Genomic DNA, 13,341 nt, shown 5'->3' with positions numbered 1-13,341 from the left:
TACTTTGGCTCTGGTGACTACATCTACATCCACAAAAGTTAAGAAAAAACACCTTGTTCAATTGACTAACGTTAGCCTTATGGAGACTCCATATCTCCACTGGAAAGTGTTTGGGCTGTATAAACTGCAAAAGCTTCAAAGAGCTGCTGATAGTGTGTTGTGGTAATGTGATTGTCATGCCAATGCATGAGCTCTGAAACTGTAGTTTTGGTGTACCCCGAATTGCAATGTTCTTGACCAGAAATGTTCTCATATCCTGAGTCATCATCACTGCAGCTGTGGGTACTGGGATTTTCCATGCAGTTTTCTCTGTTCTGGCTAAACCAATTGGCCTAATATCTTGAGTTTTTACAATATAGATTAAACTAAGTGGAAGTTTTACATAGAGCACTTAGAAAGTTGTAATTCTGCAGCTAAGCACTCTCTTTTCTGTTCCTTTTTGTTTTGCAGGTTGTTACTTTGTGGTATAGAGCTCCTGAAGTCTTGCTTCAGTCCAGTTATGCAACAGCAGTTGATCTTTGGAGTGTTGGCTGCATATTTGCAGAAATGTTCCGTCGAAAGTAAGACATACAGTTTTATTCTCTTCATGTTTTTCATTTGAAAAAAATGTGCAGTAATGCCTGTTACAATACACCAAATTTTGTTTATATTGCAAAGGCCTGATAGGATATTTTATTTGCAGTGCAAAATATAAATGTCCATTGCAGATTCAGACTTGTTGCTATCTTGAAGTCTCTTTTGATGGCAGTCTCAGCTCTTGGTAAAACTTGCATGAGCATCGTGGTCTTCTGGTTGAACCTGAATCCAAATGCAGATAAAACTGGCTGAGAGAGGCTGTTAAGCAATTTGAGTAAAGCTGGGTTCTGGAAGGATTTACCCTGAGGAAGGAAGGGCACTGTGGTCAGCAGGGTCTTCTTCCTCTGCAGTTTGTGCATTGAAGCATCAGGTGTTTGCTTGTAGTCTGCTCTTGCTGTAAAATTGTTTTCTAGAGGTGGGGTTTTTTTAGAATAAATTATGTAGCCTGATGGTAGGGTAGCAGAGATGGTAAGTGTAGTCAACCCCATCCTTCAAGATAAATAGCTTTTTTTTTAGCTGATTGTATGATATCAGAACTACCTCACTAGAAAATATTACAGCTGGGTACAGGTGAGCTGTGAATTCAAGTTCTGGCCTTTGCCTGTGGAAAGACACTGATGTGCAGGTTGTACCATGTAGGGTGGGGAGAGGAACAAATCTGCAAGAGTTTTAACAGGGTAAATCTGTCTTAATACTAACCCAATCACTTGCATTTTGGTTGAGCTAAAAGCAAAAAGTGCATGTTGTCATCACCTAGGTGATCTCCATGTAGAAACTGTATAGCATTTTTAACACCCATGGTGAAGCCAAAGGATATACAGAACAAAAATTTGAAATAAAAATATATATTGGGTCAAACCTAAAACCCCAAATCCGTGAAATTTAGAAGGGGATTCAATGCTATAAGGGCCTTGAGAAACAACTATGTAATTTATACAGTAAGTTCAAATACTAATTGAAGTCTTGCAAAATAACTTTAGGATTTTACTGCTTATTAATGTTATGTGGAAAAAATACTTTTCTTGGGCTTCTTGCCTGGTCAAATGGCCTGGGTAGAGTTATCCTCCACCCGCTCTGTCTCTGACTCAGAAATGATGTCAGAAAATGAGAGAAAAAAAGAACGAGTATTTTAGGAATATCACTTAAGGTCTCCATTGCAAACTTTTAAAGATTCAGTCTTGGCCCATATTCACGATGTTATTCACATATTCACCCAATCACAATATTTATTTCGACATATTCGACATATTCTATATATTCGCAATAGTATTAAGCTGCTGCTAGTTTTTCTGATTCAAAAAGGAGAGTCAATGCTCTGAGCAACTCTCTCTCTGATTCTAAAAGGAGAGTCAAAAGCTTCATTTTACCATTTGAAATAAGTGATACAGGCCAAAAAATGAATGCAGAACTTTATTACATGCTCAAAACTTTATTTTTCCTCTCATTTGATTTGAAGCATTGACAGGTAAGAAATACTGCCATATACAAACTCCACCAATTTAGTTTTATTTTTTCTTGTTATGGTGTGTGAACTTTTCTGACTCTCCATATTCATGCAGTAATTTAAATTTTCTACTTATATATAAATGCAAATATTACATTAATACTACAAAACCAGTATTTTTTTCTTATACTAATGAATCTGATTTGAACCAGAGTTCAATAAAACCAGATTTTCTTGCCAGATAGGGTCAGTCTGACATTCTCAGTCTTATATTTGGGAGACTGTCAAAAACTGTAGAGGTCAGGAATCTGCCAAATCTGTATGTACTATGTTCTTACATCACCAGCAATATGACTTCTACATGCTTCAGTGTACAAGCATGATTTGGAAGACTTTTCTCCAGGGTCTTTGCCATAAGCCACAGCAAGCAGCCCTGATGGTGGCTCTGTGGGTTATCATTGCAATACTCTCTGCATGATGAGTGTTGTCTTTCGGATTCTTCTCATGGATTGCAAAAGAAAGCCCATGTTACTGTGACCTTGGTAGCTACAAAATGTAAAATTTTGCAAACTCCGTGGAGTATATCCAAAAGATTGAATAAATGCAATAGCAATTTTACTGGCAAATGGTAGTGCCCTTGGGTAATCACCAATCTGTATTTCCACTGGTGTTGGTAGGATAAGTGTATGAGAGTGCAGCTAAAACTTTGTGTGGTAGATACGGGTTTGATATTAAAACAATCTTTTTATTTGGCTGTCCTACTGGGTACTTTTGCCTTCTTTTCCTACTCTCTTTTGCTTTCTCTCTTTTTGCTCCCTTAAGAGTCTGTCTTTTTTAAGGGTCTGTCATTTTTAAGGAACATACTGAGACTTCCGTGGGCATTTTTGTATCCCAGGGACTTCCCTGGAATGGGTTTCATAATAAAACAATATACAGCATCACAAAACATACCAGAATCTTGTTTATGTCAAGGAGACATTGGACAGTCTGAGTTTGCTTGAATGGAATTTTGTAGGCTGTCATGGTGAGGATGCTTTAAGCCTGGATAAGTGCAGGAGAAAAGTGAGCTCTGTATGAATGGTCAAGTCTGTATGTTACAGGTTACTATGTGTTTTAAGTGGATGGCACCTCAATTTAAATCACCCTTAATCTAAACAATTTTTAAGACAAATGCAAGCCAAGTATTTATTTAAGAAGTAGATCAGAAATACACAGAAGTGTGTAAAGGACTTGGACACAAAATAAATAAATAAATCTCTGTCTAGACACACCTAGAGTAAATTTGAACATTTCTCTCATCTTGGCTGATTCAGCTAAACAAATGACACTTTTCAGCTCTTTTCCTCCCGCAGTCTGAGGTTGGTATAAAGTCACAGCTATTTTAAAACTGCACATTTTAATTTTGGTACAGATTTATAGGCTTCTGCAGAGATGAACACATAGAGTTTGTATCCTAAAATCCCTCAGTTAGATTCCCAAGGATCCTATTCTATTTACAGATCAGCAGTAAACTGCTCAGTACTCAGGTGTATGTGTTATGTACACAAAAGCTCTTCTGCTGTGTTTGTCTTTTCTGTCCATATGCACTGCTGATGACAGCACCCCCGAAATAAAGCATTACTTCAAAAATTCCTTGTATGACAGCTCCAGTTTTTAAATTTCCTGTTTAGTTAAGCAGTTTGCAGTGACTTCTAGACATTTGGATGGAGTGTCATGATGTAACAGAAGAGTAAATGTATTTGTCTATAGTGCCTGTTTTCTTTGTGATTTAAAAAGCTCTGGTGCATGGATAGTAAAAACCAGTAGGGGAAATTGTAAGCTATGCTATGGCTTGCTACCATATCAGAGAGTCCTTCAGAGATACAGCTGGCAGGATTGACAGGGGCCTGAGGGCATGGGGACATAATTTGGCTTTTTTTTAATGTTTAGATAAAGATTTGAATTACTTATAAAAATACTGTACTTGGAGGCTGAGCATTTTCCAGGCCAATAGGAAAGGGCTTTGTACCTTCTACTCGGTGAACGCCTCACTGAAGAGAAAGGCAGAAATGGGAGTAGCATGTTCTTCTGTCTGGATACATAAAACTCTTCCAGCTGGCTCAGGGAGTGTGGGCGGCTCCTAAGCAGGAAGCCATGACCAGTGTTTTAGGGAAGAAGAGAATGTCTTCTTGCTGCAGTTAGGTAATACGTAATCCAGGTGAATGAGGGTGAAAGGGGGAAAAGACTGGAATCCCAGGTTCAGATCTGGGTGAAATGCTTTATAAAAGAAAACTCAGATCACCAATCATGGATTCCCTTCTGAGTAGTCAGTCTTGAGAAAATATGACAAAATATTTTGGTGCTTTGTCTTACTTTACCTATACCTGCCAAGTTTTAAAAACCACACTCCTGTATGATTTCAATGCTGCACTGACTAGGAGGTTGGTAGGTGTGCATGTGGGTGGGACTCAGGAGTCAGGCTGTCTATGTAACAATTCCAGCTGGGCACATTTAACTATAATTTAAACAGTCAACTGGGTTTGTCTCCCTTTGAATTAAATACAGAGCTAAAAATCATCAGAAGACACTATTAGTTTTTGTGGCCTCTGTTATATTCACAGCCTAGTCAAGCTGAAGAAATCATACTAGAGGGTGACCATTGCATGTTTACAGGCACCAATTCAAACCCAAAACTGGAAAGACAGTCCTCTCCCAACACCCTTTTCCACCTCCCCAAATCAAAAGTTAAACAATATTATCTCACTGCAACAAGCTTCGTCTATCCAGGGAATTAATTCTGTTCACATGGGTTTCTTACTGAGGCTGTTCATGCACTGGCTCCATGGTGTTTTAATCAGCCTGCTTTTGGTAAAATCATCAGTCCCAGAAATTCGTAAGCCGCAGGATTGGCATGAATATTATGAGGTTATTATTTATTCATTTTTAAATATTAAATCATGTTTTTAGCAGTTGTCTCATTTTTCAGCCTACTCTGTCAACTCCTAAGATATGTGAGACAGTTATTGCATTACCAACTGTGCTTGAAAATTGTAATAGCAGATAAGAGATGTGTGACTCTACTGAAATACCTGTGGTGGGCCAAGTTCCCTGGTGGGCACAAATAGCAGACGCAGGGAAACAAGCTATTGGCATATAAGTCACCTTTCAATGGTATAAATTTGTCCAGTTAGAGGAGTTACACCATTGTGTGTAGAAAAAGCATGAGCTTGGGACTTCATTGTCGTAGATAATGTATACAGATGTGATGGTATCAAAGCTCTGGTGATGTGAACACTGGGTTTGGGACCTACAGGCTGCCTGGAATCACAGAACATCAGGTTTTAAAAAGCTAGCAGTACACATATTCATTCTTAGCTACAATACGTTAGGCTATTGAGTAATTGTAGACAATCTAAAGCACTAAAATATAGTAAATCTTAATTCCCCTTTCTAAACAAGCCTTAAGTTCTTAGTACAGTTTGAAGTGCCGTCACCAGATCCATTGCATGTAGTTTCCTGGGTCAACTACAGAACCAGGTGGTAGAATGGGTTTGTGAAAGGAGACCATAAAAGGAGTGTGGCCAGCAGGACTGAGGAAGTGATTGTCCCTCTGTACTCAGCACTGGTACAATCACACCTTGAATGCTGTGTTCCATTCTGGGTCCTTCACTTCAGAAAGGACATTGAGGTGCTGGGGGGTGTCCAGAAAAGGGAAATGGAGCTGGCGAAGAGTCTAGAAAACATGTGCCATGAGCAGCAGCTGAGGGAACTGGGTTTGTTGTGGAGGAAAGAAGACTTGGGGCAGGACCTCACTGCTCTCTACAACTGCCTGAAAGGACATTGTAGTGACATGGGGGTCAGTCTCATCTGCCGTGTCTCAAGTGACAGAACAAGAGGAAACGGCAGTAGGCTGAGCTAGGGAAGGTTCAGATTAGGTATTAGAAAAAAAAATTCAGTCCAGGAGTGCTCAGACATTGGAATAAGTTATTCAGGTACATAGTGGAGTCACTGTCTCTGAAAGTGTTCAAGAGATGGATGTGGCATTTGGGGCTATGGCTCAGGAGTGATTATGGTGCTGCTGGATTGATGGTTGGAGTGGATGACCTTCAAGGTCTCCTCCAATCCCAGTGTTCCTGTGATTCTGAGAAGGAGGACCTACTTAGAATGTGCCCCTCACTTCTGCCTCTCCCTGACTTGTGAGCAAAGGAAGAGCAGCAGAGTCAGCTCTGCAGTTGAAGTTTCAGGTAATGCTTTGTGGGAAGAAGGATGATCAAGTGGTTGCAGAAAGAAATAGCCACGTGTAACAAGAACACCTTTTTTTAAGCTGTCTCCAAAACCTGAAGGTGGATGGAGAAGTTTGAACTTCTGCCATTGAGTGAAAAGACTAACTTTTTAGCAGGATCATACAGTAAAGTCTTGGCTTCACTGAAATCATTGTTGAAATTAGCCCTTGACTTCAAAGGGGATTGTTCAGAAAAAATTCAGTGTGACAGGGTTGCACAAAGAGTGGCAAAGCTATTCTCTGTTAATGTGCACAGTACAGCACTCGCAATCTCTGTAAAAGAGTGAAACTGGCAAGGCAGGAGAGGGTGTTGTGTAGTGGTGACCCCAGCTTCCTTGCACTTCTTTCTGTGATGCTGGGCAAGCTTTCACCTGCCTCATCTGTGATATGAATCCAGGACTGTGAGACTTTTGTTCAAAATAAGGGTTGCAATATATGTGGGAGTTCAAAAGAACTGTCAGCTGAGAGTTGAGGCTAAGGGTGGAATTCCAGTGTCTTCTGGGCTTCACGAGGGTTACACTTGGCTATTTCTTTCTGCAGCCACTTGATCATCTTCCTCCAGCAAATGGCACAAGCAAAAGAGCATGTATAAGTTGAATTTGCTGGAATTAAAGCCACTCTAGTAGTATGATTATTGTTACCTGTCTGCTAAAATGCTACACACACAAACACACGCACAAAAAGGTATCTACAAAGGAAGTCAAGCCATGAGTATGTGAGCTACTGTATGCATGTCCTTATCCGGAGAAAGATGTTCAGTTCCCATTTGTTACCAGAGGCAACAAAGTGATAACTTGTAACAGAGTCTGCAGATCCCTGGCTCTTTGAGTGGGACAGGCAGCTTTTCTCTCAGGAGAGATCTGCAGTCCGGTTCCTCCTGAGTCTGTCCTAACTAGCATCAGTTTCATCATGCACTCATTTGGTCTGAGTTAGCTTTCTGTAGGTGCTAATCTCTCACAGATACAGGCTTTTAAGCTTACACTTTCAAAAAAAAAAAAAAAAAAAGTATCTATCTGGCAACGTGCCAGAGAGCCACAGGCTCTCATTGAGCTAAGTGTGTTCTTCATCTGGAGACTGAAGTAAAGAGGACAGTGGGCTTTGGGGAAAATTGTTCACAGAAATGCTACTATTGCAGAGAATTGCTTTGGAATTTAAAAGTACTGTGTCCTCTACTCCTGGCACAATCTGGGTTAGTCGTTCCTTATGATGAGTTGTTTTGCTGTTGAATGGTCTTGAGGAATAATCAGTCTGCAACTTCGCAAATGCATACCCAAGGGGGGACGTGTTTATGTGTGCTAAATGGTCCTCACTTCACATTAAGTATGTCATTACTTAAATTTTTATTTTGATTATTATTATTCAATTTTCCAAACCTTTATGAAAGCAGAAACATTTGTTTAAGGCCTGTAATCAACAGTAAGGTGTCATATACTGAAACATTATCAGCTAAATACTTTGAAATTGAATATAGAGCTTGTTTTGCTAAGTATAGGACATATTCCTGCTGCAGCCCACGTGCATTACTGATGTGACTGCAGATACTTGGGTTTGGATGGGAGCAGGACAGAGAGACTACATATTCATATAAACCATCATAAACAGAACTGTCTTAAACTGAAATCAGTTGATAAACTTAGCCTGATTTCTGTAGGAAAGGATTATATTCCTTGTCTTTTTAAAATTATCTTTATTTGCATGCCATTGTGAAGTGTCAACACACTGGTATTTCAACTTCTTGCTGTGTGTATGGATATTGCAGATGAAATCCTGGAGTTACTGAATGTGAGAAAGAAAGACAACTCTGACTGATAGTAGTGAAGACTTCAGTTTTATTTTACCTTTCTGCACATACAAGAACAGTACCAAGAACACATTCTTTCACAGTCTGAAAAGAGGCTCTGAAGATGATAAAGAGCCTCTAAAATATGAATACTGCCATGCAACGAATTGTGAGGCATATTTCTATGACACAGTATCATTTCAAATGCATCTTAATTCCTTGTCAGTTATTTTCCTGTGCTTCAGCATATCTGATAATTTAGTCCTCACTGTTTTAAGTGGGCACAGTAGCTATGCAGCAGTAGGAATATTTGGCTTTGCCTACTAGATGCTGTATTCTTCCATTTGGAAAATTTCTACTTCTTTTGAGTTCTTCGCTTAACTTTTTCTTCTAATGCTGTGTTCTCTTCAGCACATTTCTGAAATGTCTTTCAAAAGCAGAGAAAAGATCTGTAATATTTTTTCAGTGTTCTTTAGGTTGGAAAGAAGAGAAAACTACAGAGATAAGCAGAAGACTCTGTTAAGAAAAGAAAAATTAGGATGTATAACTGGATGTTGGGAGGGAAGGTACAATAAAACCAAGACAGTAGAGCCATGGCAAAAAGCAACTGAATAAGTACAGCCATGAATGCTGCTTATAAGTTAGGTTTTCCATATAAACTGCCAAACATTTTAAATGTGGTTTAAGAGAGAACTGGTGCCTTTATCACACAGCAATTTAAACACAGACTTTGCAATCACATTATCTGCTGTTTTCCAGTGAACCTTAAACCAACATATCTAGTGGACCAAGAGCTCCAAAGTGTAATCATTCACTTGTGTGCTTGCTTACAGTTAGATCTTGGTAGCAGAAAGAACTAAAATAACAACATATTTTTTCTGTTTTGTCTTTTGTTCTAACAAGCAATGGTGGATGTTGCAGCTTAGAACTGTAAAAGCTACACAGCTTAATTTGCAACCTTTGAACCAAAGTACTGTACAATTCTGGCCTGAGTTTGTTTCTGCCATTTTTGGAAATTATCTTATTTTGTTACAAGAATGATTTAAGTTGCAAGTGCCATAAAAGTTCACCACAGTCCCGACCAACTGTAGTGGGAGAAGGTTTGCTCCTTAGAAAGATCTTGTCAGCATTCAGAATTCTGTGCGTTGCACTTTTTATCCTTTATTCTTCTGCCATTCATGTGCATAGGGGTGTGTGGGAGGCTGATCATTTTTCCAAACTAGATCTAATAAACTGGGGTTTTTTTCTTCCTCTGCAGATAAGTGGCCACCTTACTACGAAAATTTTTTTCAAGTATTTTTAAGGTTGAATGGACACAATCCACAGTTTAACTTAGTGACCTTAGTGGTCTGATAGAACAACAGCAACATTCTGCTCCACACTTAAGGAAACTTAATATAAAAGGAAGAAGAAGACTGTACTTGTTCATGTTATTCCAGTTTTTTGGATAATGAGGATTGTTTTCTGTTTAACCTTACCTCCAAGGCAAAACTTGCATTGCTTTAGGCAAAGGACAAACACACTTTAATAGAGAGAAGGGCAAACAGTCAGAGTAATGCCATAAGTATTGAGTAAGAAATGAATGCACTTCCAAGACAGCATCACCTCATTAAAAGAAAATTACCATGTTGGTTTTTAGCTCACATTTTTCCTCAAGCCTTTTCTAGCTGATATCTGTTTGTCTGCAGTTGGGGTGATTGATAGCCGTTAGTCAAATCCAGTAACTGTATGGGTTTGTGGTTGGAGATGGGTGGCAGTGCCAGGCCATTCACTTGTGGTTTTGCTTCTAGTTTCCAGCTGTGCCAGACTTTCAGTCAGAGGAATAGATCTGTTGGTAAGGGAAACCGTTGATTAACCATAGAAACCAAAAACTGCCACTAGCCATGACAAAAACCCAGAAGGAACCCTGAGGCAGTGGTACAAAGCCTCACAGAAATGGTGCTAGCTGACCAAGTTTAATTTGGCTGTTTGGTTCAGGTGTGGGGTCATATCAGGCAAGGCAGTGGCCGAGGGACCAGGAGCGGGACGGGGTGGCTCTGGGCTGGCAGGCAGTGCCTGCACACAGCCCAGATAGCACCTCATGAGAGAGATCTCCTCCTGGAGAGCTTCTGTAGCTTCTTCATTGCAGGGGGCACAGCACTAGTCTGAAATCCCCCCAAACACATAGTCCTTAAAAATACATGCATTCCTTAGAGGTTCAATGTTCCAGTCTGTGACAATCTGAATTAGTCTTGCCAGAGGTCAGAGGAAAAGAGCTTGAGGTTAAGAGAAAGACCACAACATGTCAGTCATGATGCATGTCCTTGGTCTTAACATCCTAGTGTTTGCAATGGATATTTGGGAATGCAGCTGGCAGCAGAAACATCTGGATCTGAGCTATGCTGGGCACAGTTTCTGGCCAGTTGCTGTGAACACCTTTGTGTCCTCTGGAGCATCTCCAAGACAAGTTCATACCTAACATAAGCCCAAGCAGCCTGAGGGCTGCTTTGGTGGGATCCCCAGCTGGGGACTGTTTTTAGCAGTGACTCCACCAGCCAGAGAGCAGGAGAGAAGCAGAGCAATGTCACCCCTGCCCCTTGCTCTCTAGCCTGAGGAGGGATAGCCAGCTGTACACTGCCCAAAGACTTTCTGTTTGAAAGGGTCTCCTGGCTCTTTCACACAGCTTCCCTCTGCAGGAACTTGGCTGGGAGAGACTTTGCTTTCTGCCTAGAGTTTGGCTGGGGGAACCTCTGTGTACTTTCGTTTGACTCGTAATACAACTAAACATTGTTTTTATTTACTTTTCTCTTTCATAGGAAAATGGCTACAAAACGGTATTTAAATTCCTGGGATCCTTTCCTGGAGACTGGTGCACTCTGGAGAGAAGGGAAAAAGACTAGGCTTCAACTGTGATTCATGTTGCTGAGCTCCCCAGTGTGGGAGATTTTTTTCCAAATTGAGTGTCTAGTCAGACATTTTGAATCCAGGCAGCCTTTACTGAATTTTCTGTGTTTGATTGTCCAGAAAAGAAGTCTAATAATTAGCTACCATTGGTCAGTTGTAAAGGCAATATGTACTAGTTGAGAAGTATGTAGGACTAGTCTGTCTCCTATTTGAGTTTTTCAACAACTTCAGACTAGCACTTCTCCATATGTATTGGTCACCAAGGCTGTTAATGTTCTTTATATCTAATAAAACCCCATAGGTGTGCATGAGAGAAGTGGAAAGCAGACCTAAAGGAACAGACAATCTCTGGAGTTTAAAAACAGCTAAGGGGTAGCAGGGCAAAACATAACAGCTTTCTGAGACATTGTACTATTTTGTACCAAGTAAGTAACTGGCTGTGAAAGAAGACCTCAAAATGTCAATGAGAAAGCAAGTTTGATATTTAGATTTCTGAAAAGTAATTTCTCCAAGGAAGTCATGGTGCCCAAAGGCAGCTCCCCACTGTCTCTGTGGAAAAGCTTACCTATATTGCAGGGCTGAGACCACTGGAGAGAACTTGCCAGTCTGTGCATTGCAGATGTCAAAACCTAGACAGAGTCCTAAGGTGGTGAGGAAGGGAGGTGGCCACAGCCTCTCCTGCGTGTATGTGCCATCACGTGTTACCCACGTGTAGCTGGAGCTGCCACTGCCATCAGGGGCCTGGTGTTGGCAGGATACAGCTCACCCTAAGCCACAGCAATTCCTGGCGCTTCTTCCTTTGAAGCCATGGTTTGCTTTGTGATATGAAAGCACGTGTCGTTGCCTTGCTTCTGATTTGTGTTTGCACACAGCCTGTGGCACTGCCATTGCATTTGCTTGCTTGCTCTGCCTGACCTGCTGGCCCTGTGCAAATGAGTCCATGTGAGACAGAGCCACCATGGTGTGCTGGCTGCTGGAGACAGAGCCAGGGTCTGACAGGCTCTGGGTGTCAGCATGTGACCTGCCTGGCTGTTCCCTTATGCTTGTGGCATGCTGCGTTTTGCAGTGTTTTAGGAACCCTCCATCTGGCATGGTCAAACCATGTGACTTCTTCCAGAAACTCATACATAATCTGCTCTGCTTTCCTTTTATAGATGCACTGAATGAATTCCATCCAGATGCAACTCTTAAGACAAACTCTGAGAAAGTATTTCTTCCTTTACTTAAATATTCTCCATATTTGTAGCTTCTCTCCTAACATATCGAAGTTGGCCATTAGTAAGTGCTTTTGGAATATAGACATTTGTCAAATACAAATTTCATCCAAGGGATTACTTCATTTCCACTCATTTATTCAACTGAACTGGAGTAAATTGGCACGAAGATTCAGTTACTATTGATTTTCACTGAGTCTGAATCAGTTACCTAAAGGTACATAACTCAATGAGCTATATCATCCAGAATTTCACCAACTACACTGAATTATCAGCTCTTTTTTATTAGATTATGTTCATGAAACAGGTTTTATGATTATGTCAGTACAGCATACATGCTGTTCTACACAATTTAATAATTTTTTAAGTGCTCTTTATATCCAGATAATTTGGGGCAAGCTTTCAGCATCTAAAGAAGTATACATAGCAGGAGATCTTTGTGTAATGTTTCTATCTGTAGCTGTTAAATTAAGCCTGTTTGGCAGTGATGAATCATACTGTGCTGCTGTAAGAATGAAGGTGCTCACTTAAACCTAGATCTCATCAGACCATTAGCAATGAAAGAGTACATGTGCAGAGTCATGTATTCTGTATTCTGGGTGGGTGTCCTACCCACTCAAGCAGAGAAACAGACTTGCTTGCTTCTCTCCTGCCTTGGAATAATTTTTCCATTCCTGTGAAGTAATGCAGAAGGAGAGGTAGGTGATGCTCATCTCCTGGATCTTTTAAGACTTTGATTTTGAGGGTGTTTTGCTGGAAAGTGCGAGCTGAGTTTAAAGAGGGCCTAGACTTTTTAGCAAACCCTTTATTTTTGGCAAACATGCCGGCCGCAACTGTATGAAAAGCAAGGCCTAAAATGGCTTACCACAGGGGGAGGCTTTTATTTGATTATTCACTTGCTGCAGAAGAGGATTCTGTTTTTTCTTTAATTCTGAACAAATTATGTTGGGAAATGAGAGCCATCTCCATGTGGATCTTGAGGAACTCTTTGTAGTGGACATAAAGGTGGTGAACACTGTGGTAATTGTGGGGAAAGAAGAGTTCAAAATATGGGTCATTCAAGGAGCCTGCATGTGCTCAGTATTTCAGAGACTGAGGGAATGTTCGTTTTGTAAAGGTGGAGTTGTGTGCTTTTCCCATTAAGATGATGTCAAAAACCAATAGAGCTGTGCCACAGGTAAAA

At 40.5% G+C, this 13,341-nt stretch overlaps 1 protein-coding gene across 5 annotated transcripts in view; it reads left to right on the top strand.

The window, feature by feature from the left end:
• The window catches only part of CDK6 (cyclin dependent kinase 6), a 137,365-nt gene that overhangs the window by 94,128 nt on the left and 29,896 nt on the right, over positions 1-13,341 (top strand). For all 5 annotated transcript variants that reach the window (XM_064704300.1, XM_064704301.1, XM_064704302.1 and 2 more), the window contains exon 5: positions 451-560. In XM_064704300.1, coding sequence (XP_064560370.1) covers positions 451-560 — 110 coding nt within the window. The remainder of the gene's footprint in view (positions 1-450; positions 561-13,341) is intronic.

The sequence above is a fragment of the Zonotrichia leucophrys genome, chromosome 2, assembly GCF_028769735.1.
Source record: "Zonotrichia leucophrys gambelii isolate GWCS_2022_RI chromosome 2, RI_Zleu_2.0, whole genome shotgun sequence".
In the NCBI taxonomy this organism is placed as follows: Eukaryota; Metazoa; Chordata; class Aves; order Passeriformes; family Passerellidae; genus Zonotrichia; species Zonotrichia leucophrys.
This window is presented reverse-complemented; position numbering and strand designations above follow the sequence as displayed.